The following is a 13905-nucleotide window of genomic DNA, read 5'->3' on the forward strand; positions in this document are numbered from 1 at the left end:
TCACAGAACATCGTGGTAATTATAGACAGTAAAACAATTTCATTTTCTTTAACCTGTTTGCTGTCTGTGTCCATCAGGGCCCAAGAGGGCAGAGAGGACCAAGGGGCGCAACTGGAAAACCAGGAGCAAAGGTTTGTGTGCATACAGAATAATTCCAGGTTGGACTAAGAAAATATGTCCATAGAGGAGCTTTGCATGTGCCAATATGATGATTTTGATGATTATTGTTGTTGTTGATCAGTTGATCAATTACTCATAACAATCTTACAATATAAGATACTGACACCCAATAGTTATATTATTTATTATTATTAGAATTTTTATTTTTAAGGGGCAAGTACAGAAAAACACTGACGGCTGCAGAAGCAGTGTGCGATGCACTGTACATGTGTATATAGCTGAAGCTAGTTTTCAACACCAGTCCCTTGATGTGTATAGGCACGACACTGAATTTTGATTTTTCAGACAAAACGCAGATCTTCACCAAACTATCCTTATTCTTTCTTAGTTTTTGAAATTTATACATCTGTCATTCTACATCATTCTTATTTTAAGATATTCTCACACACATTTTTTAGGTCTGCCCTATAATAACTTGGCTCAAAATTGAAGCCCATTTCAAGAAGCAAAAGATGATAAGTAATAATAGTTTGTGAACCAAAACTTATTTTTTGATTTGCTGTGTCGTTTTGTTGTCTCTTAGGGAACTTCAGGAAGTGATGGCCCTCCCGGCCCTCCTGGAGAGAGGGTAAGTGCTTAATTTTCATCCAGAAAAAGCATGTCCTGCTGCAGGGGTATTTATCAGAGCTTACATTCAGATCTGTGACACTGTATATCTCTGTCGGACATTCATATATGTTCTTATATATCATCTGCTGTTGTCTCACTAGGGATTGCCCGGACCTCAGGGAGCCAGTGGTTTCCCTGGACCAAAGGGACCTCCTGTAAGAAAAATATTATGATACCAGTTTCTTTTAGACTGATTGTAAATGCTGAATAAATTCAGAATGGTATTATTTGGCTGTTTATGTAGAATTGCAGTACATTGTTCCAACATGATCTTAGGTTTGATGTTTCCTATTTTTGAAGGAAGAGCTTTCTTAAGGTTGATATTTAATTAATGTCTGGTGGTTGATTGATGTTTTCTTACAGGGACCTCCAGGAAAGGATGGACTGCCTGGACACCCTGGACAGAGAGGAGAAGTTGTAAGTTTTTTTTTTTTTAGTACTTGTAAAGATCATTCGTCTGTTTGAAGTGGTGAAATTAGGACTGTTAAACTGATCCCAGGGATGGCTTTCTTCTAGGGTGCAGTCACTCTAAAATATACCTAATAGAGGTCTAACAGACTGAAATGTCAATTAATAAATTTATCATCAGTAAGCGAGACAGCATACTGGATTGGACTTGTTTTTTTTCTTACCCATGCATGCAGTCATTTGGCAATTATATCAGTCATCAGTTTGATGAAGATTAATTTTCATACTTTCAAAAACAATTATTTAAGTATTTTACACTATTTTCTTTCGATTTTGAAATCAGTAATCAGTTAATCAGACAGCTTTGGTGACCCCATTTTGAGGTGTGTTGGACTCATTAAATATCAATTAACCCCAATTATTTACCTTTACACACTTTCTCATACCCCATTCAGGTATCTATATAGCTATACAGTTAGAATAATTTCTAAAAGCACGCACTTGTTCCTAGTCGTGTTTTTAGATCCTATCCTATTTTCCTCTGTTCAATCAAAGATTTGACTTTTTTTATGACTAAGTAAATTAAATATTGGTGAAGAAGTAATAAAAAAAAGCAGTTTAAAATGTTGATTTGCTTACTCCTCATATGCACTGGGTTGTTTTAACCAATATTTTTACATTGGTCCCTCTCCTATTGTGTCATTAACTGTAGACTCAATCTTAATTTTTGGCTGTTTGTTGAACAGACCAATTATTAGAGACAATAGACTCTTAACATAAATGATTGTTTCAATCGAATTTCACTTAAGTCATGGAGCTGAGATTATGATGAAGGTTGTTAGAAGAAGCTGAATTCTTCTGACATGGATTAAATACATTATAATTTATCTCAACAGTAGGAACAAAGCTCAATATTTAGTTGATTTTGTTGTGTCTTCCTCCAGGGTTTCCAAGGTAAAATGGGTCCACCTGGGCCTCCCGGAGTCGTTGGACCTCAGGTGAGTTTTTCCAATTGTGGTGCAAGTGTCATCCATCCTGATACAGTAAATAGGATCAGTTTTCTTAACAACAGAATTTGCCCTCTCACAGGGTCCTTCAGGAGAGACTGGCCCCATGGGCGAGCGTGGCCACCCTGGACCCCCAGGTCCCCCTGGAGAGCAGGGACTTTCTGGTCCCTCTGGAAAGGAGGGCACCAAGGGAGACCCTGGACCCCCTGGAGGTCCCGGTAAAGATGGTCCCCCAGGACTGAGAGGCTTCCCTGGAGAGAGAGGACTTCCTGGAACCCCTGTGAGTGTGACTGAGTGAAATACTGCGTAAATCATAAGGCTTATTTTGATCACTTTGATAAGTAGCAGAGGTGGAGTAAAAGATTTCTGATTAATCTATTCTTGTCTTTTCTTACAGGGTGGTGGAGGACTGAAGGGAAGTGAAGGACCTGCCGGACCTCCTGGACCTGCTGTACGTTTCAATCCATATGAAAAGCTCATTTTCATAACTCCAATTTATGTCTAGCCCACTTTGTTAAAGTACTATAATTTGTCAATGAAGGATTTAAGTTATTTTGTGCTAGGGTGGGTACATAATGTGCATTTGTTTCTGGCTGTATTTATTTTGTTGGTTGTAATATTTCAAATATTTTGATATGGGATGTGGCTGTGACATTTTTTCAGCTGGTAAAGATTGTGTATCTCGGTCCATCCAGCTTTAGAATTAAATACTCATTTAAATGAATACCTGCTGAAATCGATACTGACTTAAGGCTGTTGCATCTTTCTAGGGTTCTCCTGGTGAGAGGGGCCAAGCTGGTACTGCTGGACCTGTTGGACCTCCTGGCAGACCAGGCCCTCAGGGGCCTCCTGGACCTGCTGGAGAGAAAGGCGTTCCTGTGAGTATTCTGGACATCTTTATCCAGTGTGCAGTAGTGCATTTGACTCGACATTTGAAATAAGATTTAACTATTGATTGCCCTCTCTTGTTAAGGGTGAGAAAGGCCCTATTGGCCCAGCTGGTCGTGATGGAGTGCAGGGTCCCGTGGGTCTGCCTGGCCCTGCCGGATCACCTGGAGTACCTGGAGAGGACGGAGACAAGGCCAGTAACTCTAAACAACAGTCTTCATACCAATACCTTACCTTACCTTTTAAAAACAACCAACTCATTAATCCACCCTGCTCTTATCAGGACTGATGATCATTCAGTTCGAACTTTTGTGTAACTTGACGTTTCTTTGTTGATGCAGGGTGAGGTTGGAGAGCACGGACAGAAGGGCGCCAAGGGAGCAAAAGGAGAACATGTGAGTGACTCGGACGTGCATCAAAGTCCCCTATGATTTCTTTACTGTCAGCAATGATCAGAATTTCATTTGTGTAAATGAAAATGTTTAAATATGCTGTTCATGTTTTTTGCTTGCTGGTAGGGTCCTCCTGGTCCACCCGGGCCAATGGGTCCTGTTGGTCAGCCTGGCGCTGCTGTAAGTACAAAGTACTTCAACACTTTGAGGACAAAATCAGACAGTTTGGCACTTTGCTGTACTTGTTCCTTTTTGTTTGATTTCAAACAAACCAGGATATTAAGATGCATAAGCAGCAGAGAATTTTCCTAAAAAAGCCACTATCACTGTGTTACACAGGAGCTATCAGTATGATGTTATCACCTTGTCTCTCATGTCACTCATGTCTTAATTTCTGCTTTTCTTCTTCTGTGGTGCAGGGTGCTGACGGAGAGCTTGGACCAAGGGGCCAGCAGGGACCTTTCGGAGCCAAAGGTGATGAAGGAACCAGAGGATTCCCAGGAGCCCCAGGACCCATCGGACTGCAGGTACAATAAAAGCCACAATACTCACTTTAGAGGTTGATTCATACAAATATTCAGTGTTAAACGTTTATATAAATATTTAGATGAAGTTATGAGCTATTCTCTTGTGCTAAGCTGCTTAACTAATTGTTTTTGTAACCCTCCGTCCTGCAGGGATTGCCAGGACCTCCAGGTGAGAAGGGAGAGACAGGAGATGGTGGCCCTCTGGTGAGTTTCAGAAATATGAAATCAATCATGATGACAGCCAAAGTGACTTATTTTATTACAAAAAAATTATAGATGATCACATAAATGTGAGCCTCTTTATGTTTCCAGGGTCCTCCAGGCCCTCCAGGACCCCGTGGCCCTGCTGGACCCAACGGTGCTGACGTGAGTGTTTACAACTCTTATTCAAAAAATGACAGCATGTAATTTGCATGGTTCACACTACAAAAAGCTGTTATTGTACTATTGTATCATGGATTGTCATTTGGTAGCATGTTAAACAGCACTATTAGAGTACTCTAAAAATAGAAATAGTCATGAATTTTGTTTTTTAGAAATAGCACAGCATTAAAAATATTATGCAAAAGGTTTCTATGAAGTTCCTTTTAACAGTAATCAAGTAAAGTAGTTGGTAAATTTTTGTTCATTTTGATGTGAATCATTCAGTCTTTCCTTGTCTGGGATTGTTTTTGTGTGTGTTTTTCAGGGTCCTCAAGGCCCTCCTGGTGGTTTGGGTAATCCTGGACCTATTGGAGAGAAGGTGCAGAGATAGAGATTATTTTGCTTACACTGACGCAATAATTTTGTCATACGTTTGATGGTATCCAAAAACTTAAGAGAAATAATTCCAGCCTGTCTTGAGGACTAAATAAAATATTGTTTGATCTACAGGGAGAGCCTGGTGAGGGTGGACCACCTGGAATTGTAGGAGAGCCAGGAAAGAAGGTGAGTGGCTGAGCATCTGACCCGAACAACTTGTGGGTTGAGATGCCTTTAACGCTTTGTTGATAGCGCTCATGAGTTAACAGAGCTGTGTGCTCCTGTTGGCAGGGTCCTCGTGGAGAGCGCGGAGAGAAGGGAGAGGCTGGACAACCTGGAACTGCTGGACCTGCTGGAGGACGTGGACGACCTGGAGACGATGGACCCAAAGGAAACCCCGTACGACGTCCATAATCAAACACACACAAAAAATACACACAAAAACATTGCTACAAACACCAACACTTTTCATCTCTTCAGGGTCCTGTTGGTTTCCCTGGTGATCCTGGCCCCCCTGGTGAGGTTGGACCCAGAGTGAGTATGCCTTTTTTGAAGAATACATGCCAGCATCTTATTGAATCACCATGTCAATCATTTACTCAGTTACATTTCAAAGCTATGTGGTTACCAGAGGTTCAGTTCCCTTTGTTCCATATGCTTAACTGAACAACAAGAAGAAAAACATTTAACCCTGCTCTGCTTTACCCCAGGGTCAAGATGGCGCCAAGGGAGAGAGAGGAGAAGATGGTGAATCAGGAGAATCTGTAAGTCAAAAGATGCAATGATGCTGATATGTGAATGAAGTATTGAACATGAAGTGTTTCCTGATTCTGCTCTTTTTGCCTCCTATTACAGGGCTCCCCTGGACCTCCTGGTGAGAACGGACCTCCTGGCCCACCTGGAAAGAGGGTAAGGTCACCATCTTTCTTTGACACGCACCTGGTCCTACTTTGAAGTGTTAAAATAACAGCACAGTGGCAGTCATGGATGCATTCCTCCATAATGCATTCATTCTTATAATTACTGAATATATTATATTTTTTGTTTGTCAATGAAATGTTTATGTTTTATTTCTCAGGGCCCTGCAGGAACAAGAGGACCAGAGGGACGTCAGGGAGAGAAGGGAACTAAGGTCTGTCCAGAGTTCCTCACTTCAACTCATTGTGGCTTTACATAGATAATGTTAAGTCTAAACTCACAGCAAAGATACCAAAGTTGACATCAGATCACAGTTTGACTTCCTGGTAATGATAGTTTTCATTCGTGATCTCAACATAAGTCACTGACTAGCTTTTACTCTGAAAACATTTACAAACTGAGACTGTATCTTACTCTGTAATGTTTTGATTAATGCAACCAAAAGTTTTCAGCAGATAACTTTATTTTCCTTTGTTAGGCAGTAGTAATACCTAAAGTACACAGTTAAACATTGCATGCGATAACTCGATGACAGGGACAGAAGTTTTCTGGTTGTCTGTGCGTCCCATTCTCCCAAGCATGGTATTTTGAAGGCATTTCTTTGAATTTGTCACAAACTTCCACAGACTAAAGGAGAAACTGATTTTGGAGGTCAAAGGACACTGCTTTTTGGCCATAACTCAAAAATAAATACACTATTTATGACAAGATTGTAACACCGTAACTCAGAAAAAGAGGGGTAGACATTTGGTCAGATACTGAATTGGTAACACTAATCTGGGGTGTCCACCTTGAAACTGTTGTAACTGTAAATATCTATTGTGCTGCTGGTTAAATAAGTTTGTGAATTCTTGTTTATTGTGTTTCTTGTCATCATCATTTACAGGGAGACCCAGGTGCTGTCGGCCCTCCAGGAAAAACCGGCCCCGTCGGCCCTCAGGGTCAACCAGGAAAACCAGGAACAGAAGGTCTCAGAGGACTCCCAGGATCAGTGGTCAGTAATAATGTTGATTTATTTTTGTATTTGTTAATGCAACCAACAAATAACACAATATTTCAGGAGTAACAAGTGTATACATTATTCGTTGTACATGTTGAATGGCCGACAGCTAAATATGTTTCACATTATATTTCAGGGTGAGCAAGGATCTCCAGGAGCCGCTGGACAAAAAGGACCACCTGGACCTATTGTAAGATACCAATCTACTCTGCACTTTGACATGCACTTCTGTAAAATACATTATATACTACCAAAGTCAATCCATCTTTCTTTTTCCTGTCTTCCATCTCCCATCTTCTCTCTTCGTCTTCTGTTCCTCATGTTTCTCATATCCTCCATCACTTCCTCACTGCATCTCCTTCTCTTCCTGCAGGGACCTTCTGGTTTGCCAGGCTTGCGTGGAGACCCCGGTGCAAAGGGAGAGAAAGGACACCCAGGTCTTATTGGTCTCATTGGACCCCCAGGAGAGCAGGGAGAGAAGGGAGACAGAGGTCTGCCCGGGCCTCATGGATCCAATGGACCAAAAGGAGAGACTGTAAGACTGATCTCTGTTACATGCGTTACAAAAGAGCCAGCTCAACCACCACTATTCATGCTCATTTTGATCATAATTTAAATTATAATCATGTTTGACATCTCGTGTTTTATCACAGGGAATGGCTGGCGGCACTGGACCCATTGGCCCTGCTGGTCCTCCTGGTCTGCCTGTAAGTGCCTGTTCTGTTTTATCCCATGCACATACCGTTTTCACTGTCTGCTATTTAGTGTCATAGCATGATTAGTAACAATGAGTGAAGGTCAGCATCTTAAAATAAAGCCTCAAATCTTTTACAGGGTCCGCAAGGTATCAAAGGAGCTAAGGGCTCTTCTGTGAGTATACTTTAAGAATGTTTGTACCATAAAATATGAATGGAGTTGGTCACAAAAAATGCCTTAATGTGGATCTGATACAGTATCTCGAATCTTTCCTCTTTGTGCTGTGTTTAGGGAGGATCTGGTCCAAAGGGAGAAAAGGGTGTACAAGGACCTCCTGGACCTCCTGTAAGTACTCCACCATTGCTTAAATTATGCTCACTTTATTGCATTTCATTGTTGATAGTCAGTGACTCGGTTTTACAATGCAAACTTGCTTCCCAGGGCCCACCAGGCGAGGTCATCCAGCCGCTGCCCATCCAGAGGAGTCCCAAGTCCAAGCGTTCCATCGACGCCAGCCAGCTGCTTCCCGACACAGACATGCCTGCATCTGACGCCACGGGCACTGAGTTCCTGATGGGCAGTGAAGGCATGGAGGAGATCTTTGGCTCTCTCAACTCACTACGACAGGAGATCGAGAGCATGCGTTTCCCTCTGGGCACCCAGGACAGCCCTGCCCGCACCTGCCAAGACCTGCACCTCAGCCAGCCAGACCTCAAAGACGGTGAGGGAATTAACCCCAATATGTACCTGCCATCTGCTCAGAGTAATCATCCCTCCACCAGGTTTTGGTCCCGTTTTTGACGTGGCAATCATTGTCATTTCAACATGTGGGTGATGCAAAACAACACATTTTATATATAATATTTTGTAACTAATCCCTTATGGGCAAATTCACAGAAATGATTGCACAGCTATTGCGGCCACTAAACTTGCACAAATATGACAAAAAGAAATATAGCTTCTCCTGTCTTGTGACTTTTGCACATAAGCTAATGTCATCTTTTTATGGTAATAAGCCTTGTATCAAAAAATCACAAAGAATAGCGTAACCTGATATAAAATAATATAAAATATAACATCCTTTGTGAATATCCTCCTCAACGTTTTTTGACATTGCTTTGTTGCCCCCTGCAGGAGAGTACTGGATTGATCCCAACCAGGGCTGCTCTAGAGACGCATTCAAGGTCTTCTGTAATTTCACCAGTGGAGCAGAGACGTGCCTATACCCCAGCAACAGCATCAACTCGGTCAGTCTACCAAACCAACGAAATTGTAAAGTCTCCTTAAACCATGTCAAATTCTTGAGCATTTGAGTGCAAGTTAAGAAATCCATTAAACTAAACATGTAAGGGTTAAGAATGATGCATTTGGGTGTTAGTAAATGGTAATACTAATCAGTTTTGGTGAAAGTTTGCTGTCCTTAATTGCCCGGTTTCTAGAAACTAATTTCTCAGTTTTATCTGACCATAGTGTGCCAAAAAATGTGTTTTTTGTCCCACGGAACTAAACACTTAACACTAAACTCCAATGTGATGTGGACAATTGTGGTGGTAGGTGAAGATGAGCTCCTGGGACAAAGAGACTCCAGGATCCTGGTACAGTCAGTTTGCCACTGGTAGTAAGGTTAGTAATCCTCCATGACATGGAGACAGTTTTTAATTCTTAAGTTTACTGAATTACCCTCAATTTTGTTCTCACCATCTATTTTCTCCTCCTGACTCCACTCACTTTCCCCTCTCGCCCCCTTTTTCCCTTCACTGTCATTGCTTCCCCTTTATGTACTGCTTTCGATCCTCCACTGTTTCCTTCTTATAACCTTCTTTTCCTTCCTTATCCTGTTATATTATCTCCTCTTCTTCCCTTCACACTCCTCCTCCCAGTTCTCCTATGTAGACTCTTCTGGTGAGCCTGTGGGTGTGGTCCAGCTAGGCTTCCTGCGTCTCCTGAGCGTCCAGGCACGCCAGCAGCTCACCTACCACTGCCACCGCTCAGTGGCCTGGGCTGACAAAAGCGCCAAGAACAACTACAACAGGGCGCTGCACTTCCAGGGCGCCAATGACGAGACACTGAGCTACGAGACCAACCCTTACATCAAAGCTTTGGTCGATGGCTGCTCTGTGAGTTTACACACATAATGATACATTTAATTTTACGCAAAAAAAATGTAAAATAAAGTTACTTTAGTAGTTAGTAAGTAAAGTAGTTATCATCTAACCACTAAAGCCAACACATTTTTGAAAAGTCTGCCTGTCTTTCTGTCCTATCAAATTACACTGCCTGTCCCTCTCTCTAATACCCCTTTCCCACCAAAATTAGCGTGTGTGGGTTGGTTTTTAAACACATGTAAACCCGCTAAATATGAGCAATTGGCTATATTCCCACTGCCACTGAATTCAGCTCTGCCTTTCTGTCAGCTGGCCTGTGTGTGTGTGTGTGTGTGTGTGTGTGTTTGTGTTTGTGTGTTGTCTTGTTGGTGTGCCTATGTGATGTCATGGACAGACAGGAGAACAGGTAAACAGTAGGAGGCAGAAGGATAAGAGGCCTTTGAAAACTTTTCAGTTGTTTCCTTCTCATTATTTATCCCTTATTTACCAAGTCCCCCTTTCAAATTCAGTGTAGATGTATTTGGATCTGTGTTAGCACTGCTTAGGAGGAGACGAGCAGTAATTAGTGACATTGCATCATTGCATCTCGCCAGTTAAGGAGCTGAAATTACTGCGTTCACCCAGGTGTTGTGTTCCCATCAATGGTAATTGTAAGAGACAGTAAAAACCCATGTCTACTGCAGAGACATTTGACCTGGGTGTAGATGCTGATTGCTGTTTAATGCTATTAATGGGCTGAGCATTACCTAGTTGTTTACATTGCAGACTGTTTTGCCTCTCACACAATGCTGAACCATGTTTAAAAAAATATTTAAAAATATATATATATCTATTGTCTCCATTAGTCACTTAAAATCAAGACATGGGAAAACAGGGTTCAGGTTGAAAAATACTGAACTCACCCTTCCAGCTTGATGTGTCATTACATCCTGTAAATGTCTGTGACAACAGTGGTAAAAAATGAAAAAGGCATTTCTTAGTGACAACAGTGTAGCTTTGGAAGCATACAGCGGGCATTATACTGGCCGTAAGGAGTAAGTGCAAACATGTCCTGATTGGTTACATTAGTGTGTTTTGTGGCTGCGAGCTGCAGGGGTCTCGCTCAATACTCCATCAGTTACAAGTTTCTTGTTCCCATTAGTGCTTTGGACACAAAACAAAGGAGAAATGGTCCAGGTTGGAAAATTCTGAACTAACCCTTCAAATACAGACTTTTGAGAGTTGGCTGTTTTTAACTTCTGTCTGTAGGATATACCGTCTTTCCATTTTTGCATTTTTACCTTTTATAATGAATGGAAATGATTAATGATACTCCATTGTTATCTTCAAGTTTCAGGCAAGTTATGATGCAGATTAAAAAAACAGGCATTAAAATTGTACAAGCTTATTTTACCACAACCATAGACAATTTCTGTTCACATGCTACATAAAATATCTTGGTTCCAATATCCAACACGTGTCTCTCTTTCCTGTCTCTCTGCAGTATCGTAAGGGCTTTGACAGGACAGTCCTGGAGATCAACACACCACAGGTAGAGCATCTTCCTCTGCTGGATATCAAGGTGTCAGACTTTGGGGAGAGTAACCAGCAGTTTGGTTTTGAAGTGGGACCTGTTTGTTTCCAAGGCTAAAAACACACACACATACACGCATCATGCAAAGAACAACACGTGCAAATACTCACGCACACACACATGCACTTAGAGACACACTTTTATATAATAAACATACATGCCCAGTAATTTGTAAATTAACTTGTAAATGATATGAAACACACACGCACACACAAACCCACAGACACACACTTACACATGCAGATGCTGTTGTGAGACAAAAACGCACTCACACTCAAGTACGTGCCTCGGGAACGCAACATCCTCCCAACAATTCATGGACGTCACACAAAAAAAAAGTAAAGAGGAGAGAAATAAAACACTCACAGAGAGGAGACCTTCCTTTTGGCGCACGATTGCGAGAAAGGGAGAAAAAAAATGGAGAAAGCGTTCTTTGGAATAAAACAGTGTTTTTTTGCCAGCAGTGAAAGGGGCCGGCTTGAGAAAGAGGGCAAGCCGGTAACTTGAGGCCTGAGGCCCCCCCATCTCCGATCCCCCTCTCACTCTTCTGTCCTCCCCGCTGTCTTTTTTTTTCCACTTATCTCACCTGCTCTACCTCCCCCCTCCTCCTAAAAATGGGTCACACTCCAACATTATTTCAATTTCTTTAACCCCATGTTAACACTGCGAGTGACATGATTGACAGTTCATGCTCCTACATAGCTGTCTACATTTATGGCGTTTTGAATAGTAAAATCAAGCATTTTTTGTTTACTTATTTTGGCATGCTTTTCTTTAGTCATTCAGATTAAAACGTGCAAAATTAAAAGTTTTGAATCAGTGCTTACCCATTTTGCATTTGCCAGAGATAACTTCTCCTGGATCAAAATCAGATGGAAACGGTATTCACCAAAGTTAGACCAGTTAAATCATCTTGTTGTCTAGTTCTGACAGAAATGAAAGAAAGATCGGTGACTTGTCAATCATGTTGCTCACATTGAAAACACAGAGTAAATCTCAGCTTTTATTACAAAAAGAACCAAAGAATTAAGCCACCAGTTTCAAACAAAAATAAAAAGAGGGAATTAACCAAATGATACCAGCTGGGTCTTTTTTGTCTTGTTTAAGCTGGCACCAAGTGATTTTGTTACTCTTTGTCTTCACCACCTTGGAGTTTTATTAAAACAGTCTAAAACTGGGATTCACAGCTCAAACTAACGATTTGTTTCTGGTGTTGTGCAGCAAGGTTACTGGAGTCCAGCGTGGTACAAGGTATTTTCGTTTTTCGAACTAGACAATTTTTCCTCGGCCCTCCTTTTTTAACATTGAGCAAAACTCGCTGCATGCAGCGAGGCAGGAAAGGCAGTGAATTTAAAAGCCATTATTTTTGTAAACTGTGCTGAACTTGACGCTATTGTACTTGCATGTTACTGGTGCCTTTTAAAAAGGCAGATTCCTCTTCTTTAGATCATGAATCAGGCTACCAGGGTCGCAACCACACACACACACCAGTCCAGTATTTGCTGAGTCAGTTTCTGGGCCCTTTTTTATTGTTTTCCATCCAGAATACATTTTCGGAGAACATCATCAGGGTTTAAATATGTATATGTGATTCAAAGGTCTCTTCTTTTTTAGCACAGCAGTGAATAAAATGCATGCTTTATTGAAAGAAACTGTGTGGCAAGGTGCTAATTATATCAAAGCATAAAAATTTTAATATTCACTTCGAGTCATTCTCTTTAGTCTCTTTTCAATTTCATGAAGCTTTTTTACTGGGGAAAATGTGCATTACATTCCATTTGTACAGAAATAGTGATATTCTATTGTATTTATTTAAAACAAACAGGGTGCTTTAAGATTTAAAAAAAATACAGACTACCAAATATTCCAGTCAAACGTGGTATATTTCATTTGTATTTATTTCCTGTAGCTGACACTTGAAGGCCAAGTGAACCAGGTGACTCATGTTAAACTCACTGCCAGCCTGAGTTGTGGTGCTTCTGTTCACACCCTGTCCAAACTCCTTATGTAGAACCAACAAATCTGTGGCCATATTTTAATGTAATTTCCCTTTTTAGTGTTTTCAACAACTGTACTGTGCTGTTAAATTTTGCTTCCTCTGTAAAGATTAAATGGTGACTCTCCAGGTCTGTCACATTTCCTTGTTGTTGCTACTGTTTGACTTAGCAGATATTGGTTTTAGGCTCAGTTATTGACGCGCTGGGCAAATGCTGGCTCGAGTTATTTCAGCACTGGGCAAATGTATCGCAGAAATACAGTTTGCTGAGTCAGCCCCTGCATTGACCTAGACTGAGGTGCTGAGGACACACAATCCTGATCTTTTAAATTTCTGTCTGAGACCACAGCGGGTAGGAGAAGGATTGTGAGAGGGAGGAGAAAGCTTTGTAAGCCACCGTGGGATTAAAAATGATTAATAAGGTTGTTGTTTGTAAACAAAGTGTGGCTGTGGGGTGATATCATGCAAGGATTTTTATGTTGTTTTTTTAACTATAGCAGATAAATGGGGTGGAAAGGCTAAGACCTAATTTTTTTTTTTTTTTTTAAATCTGACCATGAGATTCTCCAGAGAGAATGACCTCAAATATTTCTTTTTACCGTGTTGAAGACAAATGTTTCAACATAAAAACATATGGTGCTGAAAAGAGAAAAAAGTATTATTTTATAATGTGTGTAAGTAATTTTTTTTTGAAAATCTTGTTTCTGTAATATATAATCTTTTTAAAAAGAGCTGCTTGATTCTTGTTTTTCTTCTGGACCCCTACAATCAGTGGTGCTTGTCACAGTCTCTCATTTGTGCATGTTGGTTAAAGCTGGGATGAGATCAGTGTACACTTTGTGGGGCACAAGTGTCGTTCACCGAA

General features: G+C 41.0%; 1 protein-coding gene across 6 annotated transcripts in view; it reads left to right on the top strand.

The window, feature by feature from the left end:
* col11a2 (collagen, type XI, alpha 2) overlaps positions 1 to 13180 on the top strand; it is a 57700-nt gene extending 44520 nt beyond the window's left edge. For all 6 annotated transcript variants that reach the window (XM_088090164.1, XM_042506168.2, XM_088090162.1 and 3 more), the window contains 32 exons: positions 78 to 131; positions 704 to 748; positions 891 to 944; positions 1153 to 1206; positions 2142 to 2195; positions 2287 to 2484; positions 2602 to 2655; positions 2975 to 3082; positions 3178 to 3285; positions 3434 to 3487; positions 3611 to 3664; positions 3904 to 4011; positions 4162 to 4215; positions 4324 to 4377; positions 4700 to 4753; positions 4885 to 4938; positions 5044 to 5151; positions 5233 to 5286; positions 5463 to 5516; positions 5608 to 5661; positions 5831 to 5884; positions 6557 to 6664; positions 6807 to 6860; positions 7044 to 7205; positions 7324 to 7377; positions 7505 to 7540; positions 7658 to 7711; positions 7808 to 8087; positions 8501 to 8613; positions 8921 to 8989; positions 9247 to 9483; positions 10955 to 13180. In XM_088090164.1, the coding sequence (XP_087946290.1) occupies positions 78 to 131; positions 704 to 748; positions 891 to 944; positions 1153 to 1206; positions 2142 to 2195; positions 2287 to 2484; positions 2602 to 2655; positions 2975 to 3082; positions 3178 to 3285; positions 3434 to 3487; positions 3611 to 3664; positions 3904 to 4011; positions 4162 to 4215; positions 4324 to 4377; positions 4700 to 4753; positions 4885 to 4938; positions 5044 to 5151; positions 5233 to 5286; positions 5463 to 5516; positions 5608 to 5661; positions 5831 to 5884; positions 6557 to 6664; positions 6807 to 6860; positions 7044 to 7205; positions 7324 to 7377; positions 7505 to 7540; positions 7658 to 7711; positions 7808 to 8087; positions 8501 to 8613; positions 8921 to 8989; positions 9247 to 9483; positions 10955 to 11101 (2799 nt within the window). In that variant the 3' untranslated portion in view covers positions 11102 to 13180. The remainder of the gene's footprint in view (positions 1 to 77; positions 132 to 703; positions 749 to 890; positions 945 to 1152; positions 1207 to 2141; positions 2196 to 2286; positions 2485 to 2601; positions 2656 to 2974; positions 3083 to 3177; positions 3286 to 3433; positions 3488 to 3610; positions 3665 to 3903; positions 4012 to 4161; positions 4216 to 4323; positions 4378 to 4699; positions 4754 to 4884; positions 4939 to 5043; positions 5152 to 5232; positions 5287 to 5462; positions 5517 to 5607; positions 5662 to 5830; positions 5885 to 6556; positions 6665 to 6806; positions 6861 to 7043; positions 7206 to 7323; positions 7378 to 7504; positions 7541 to 7657; positions 7712 to 7807; positions 8088 to 8500; positions 8614 to 8920; positions 8990 to 9246; positions 9484 to 10954) is intronic.
* The last annotated feature ends 725 nt before the right edge of the window (positions 13181 to 13905 follow it).

This window comes from Plectropomus leopardus, chromosome 17, assembly GCF_026936395.1.
Source record: "Plectropomus leopardus strain MGB_pleo_1.0 chromosome 17, ASM2693639v1, whole genome shotgun sequence".
In the NCBI taxonomy this organism is placed as follows: domain Eukaryota; kingdom Metazoa; phylum Chordata; class Actinopteri; order Perciformes; family Serranidae; genus Plectropomus; species Plectropomus leopardus.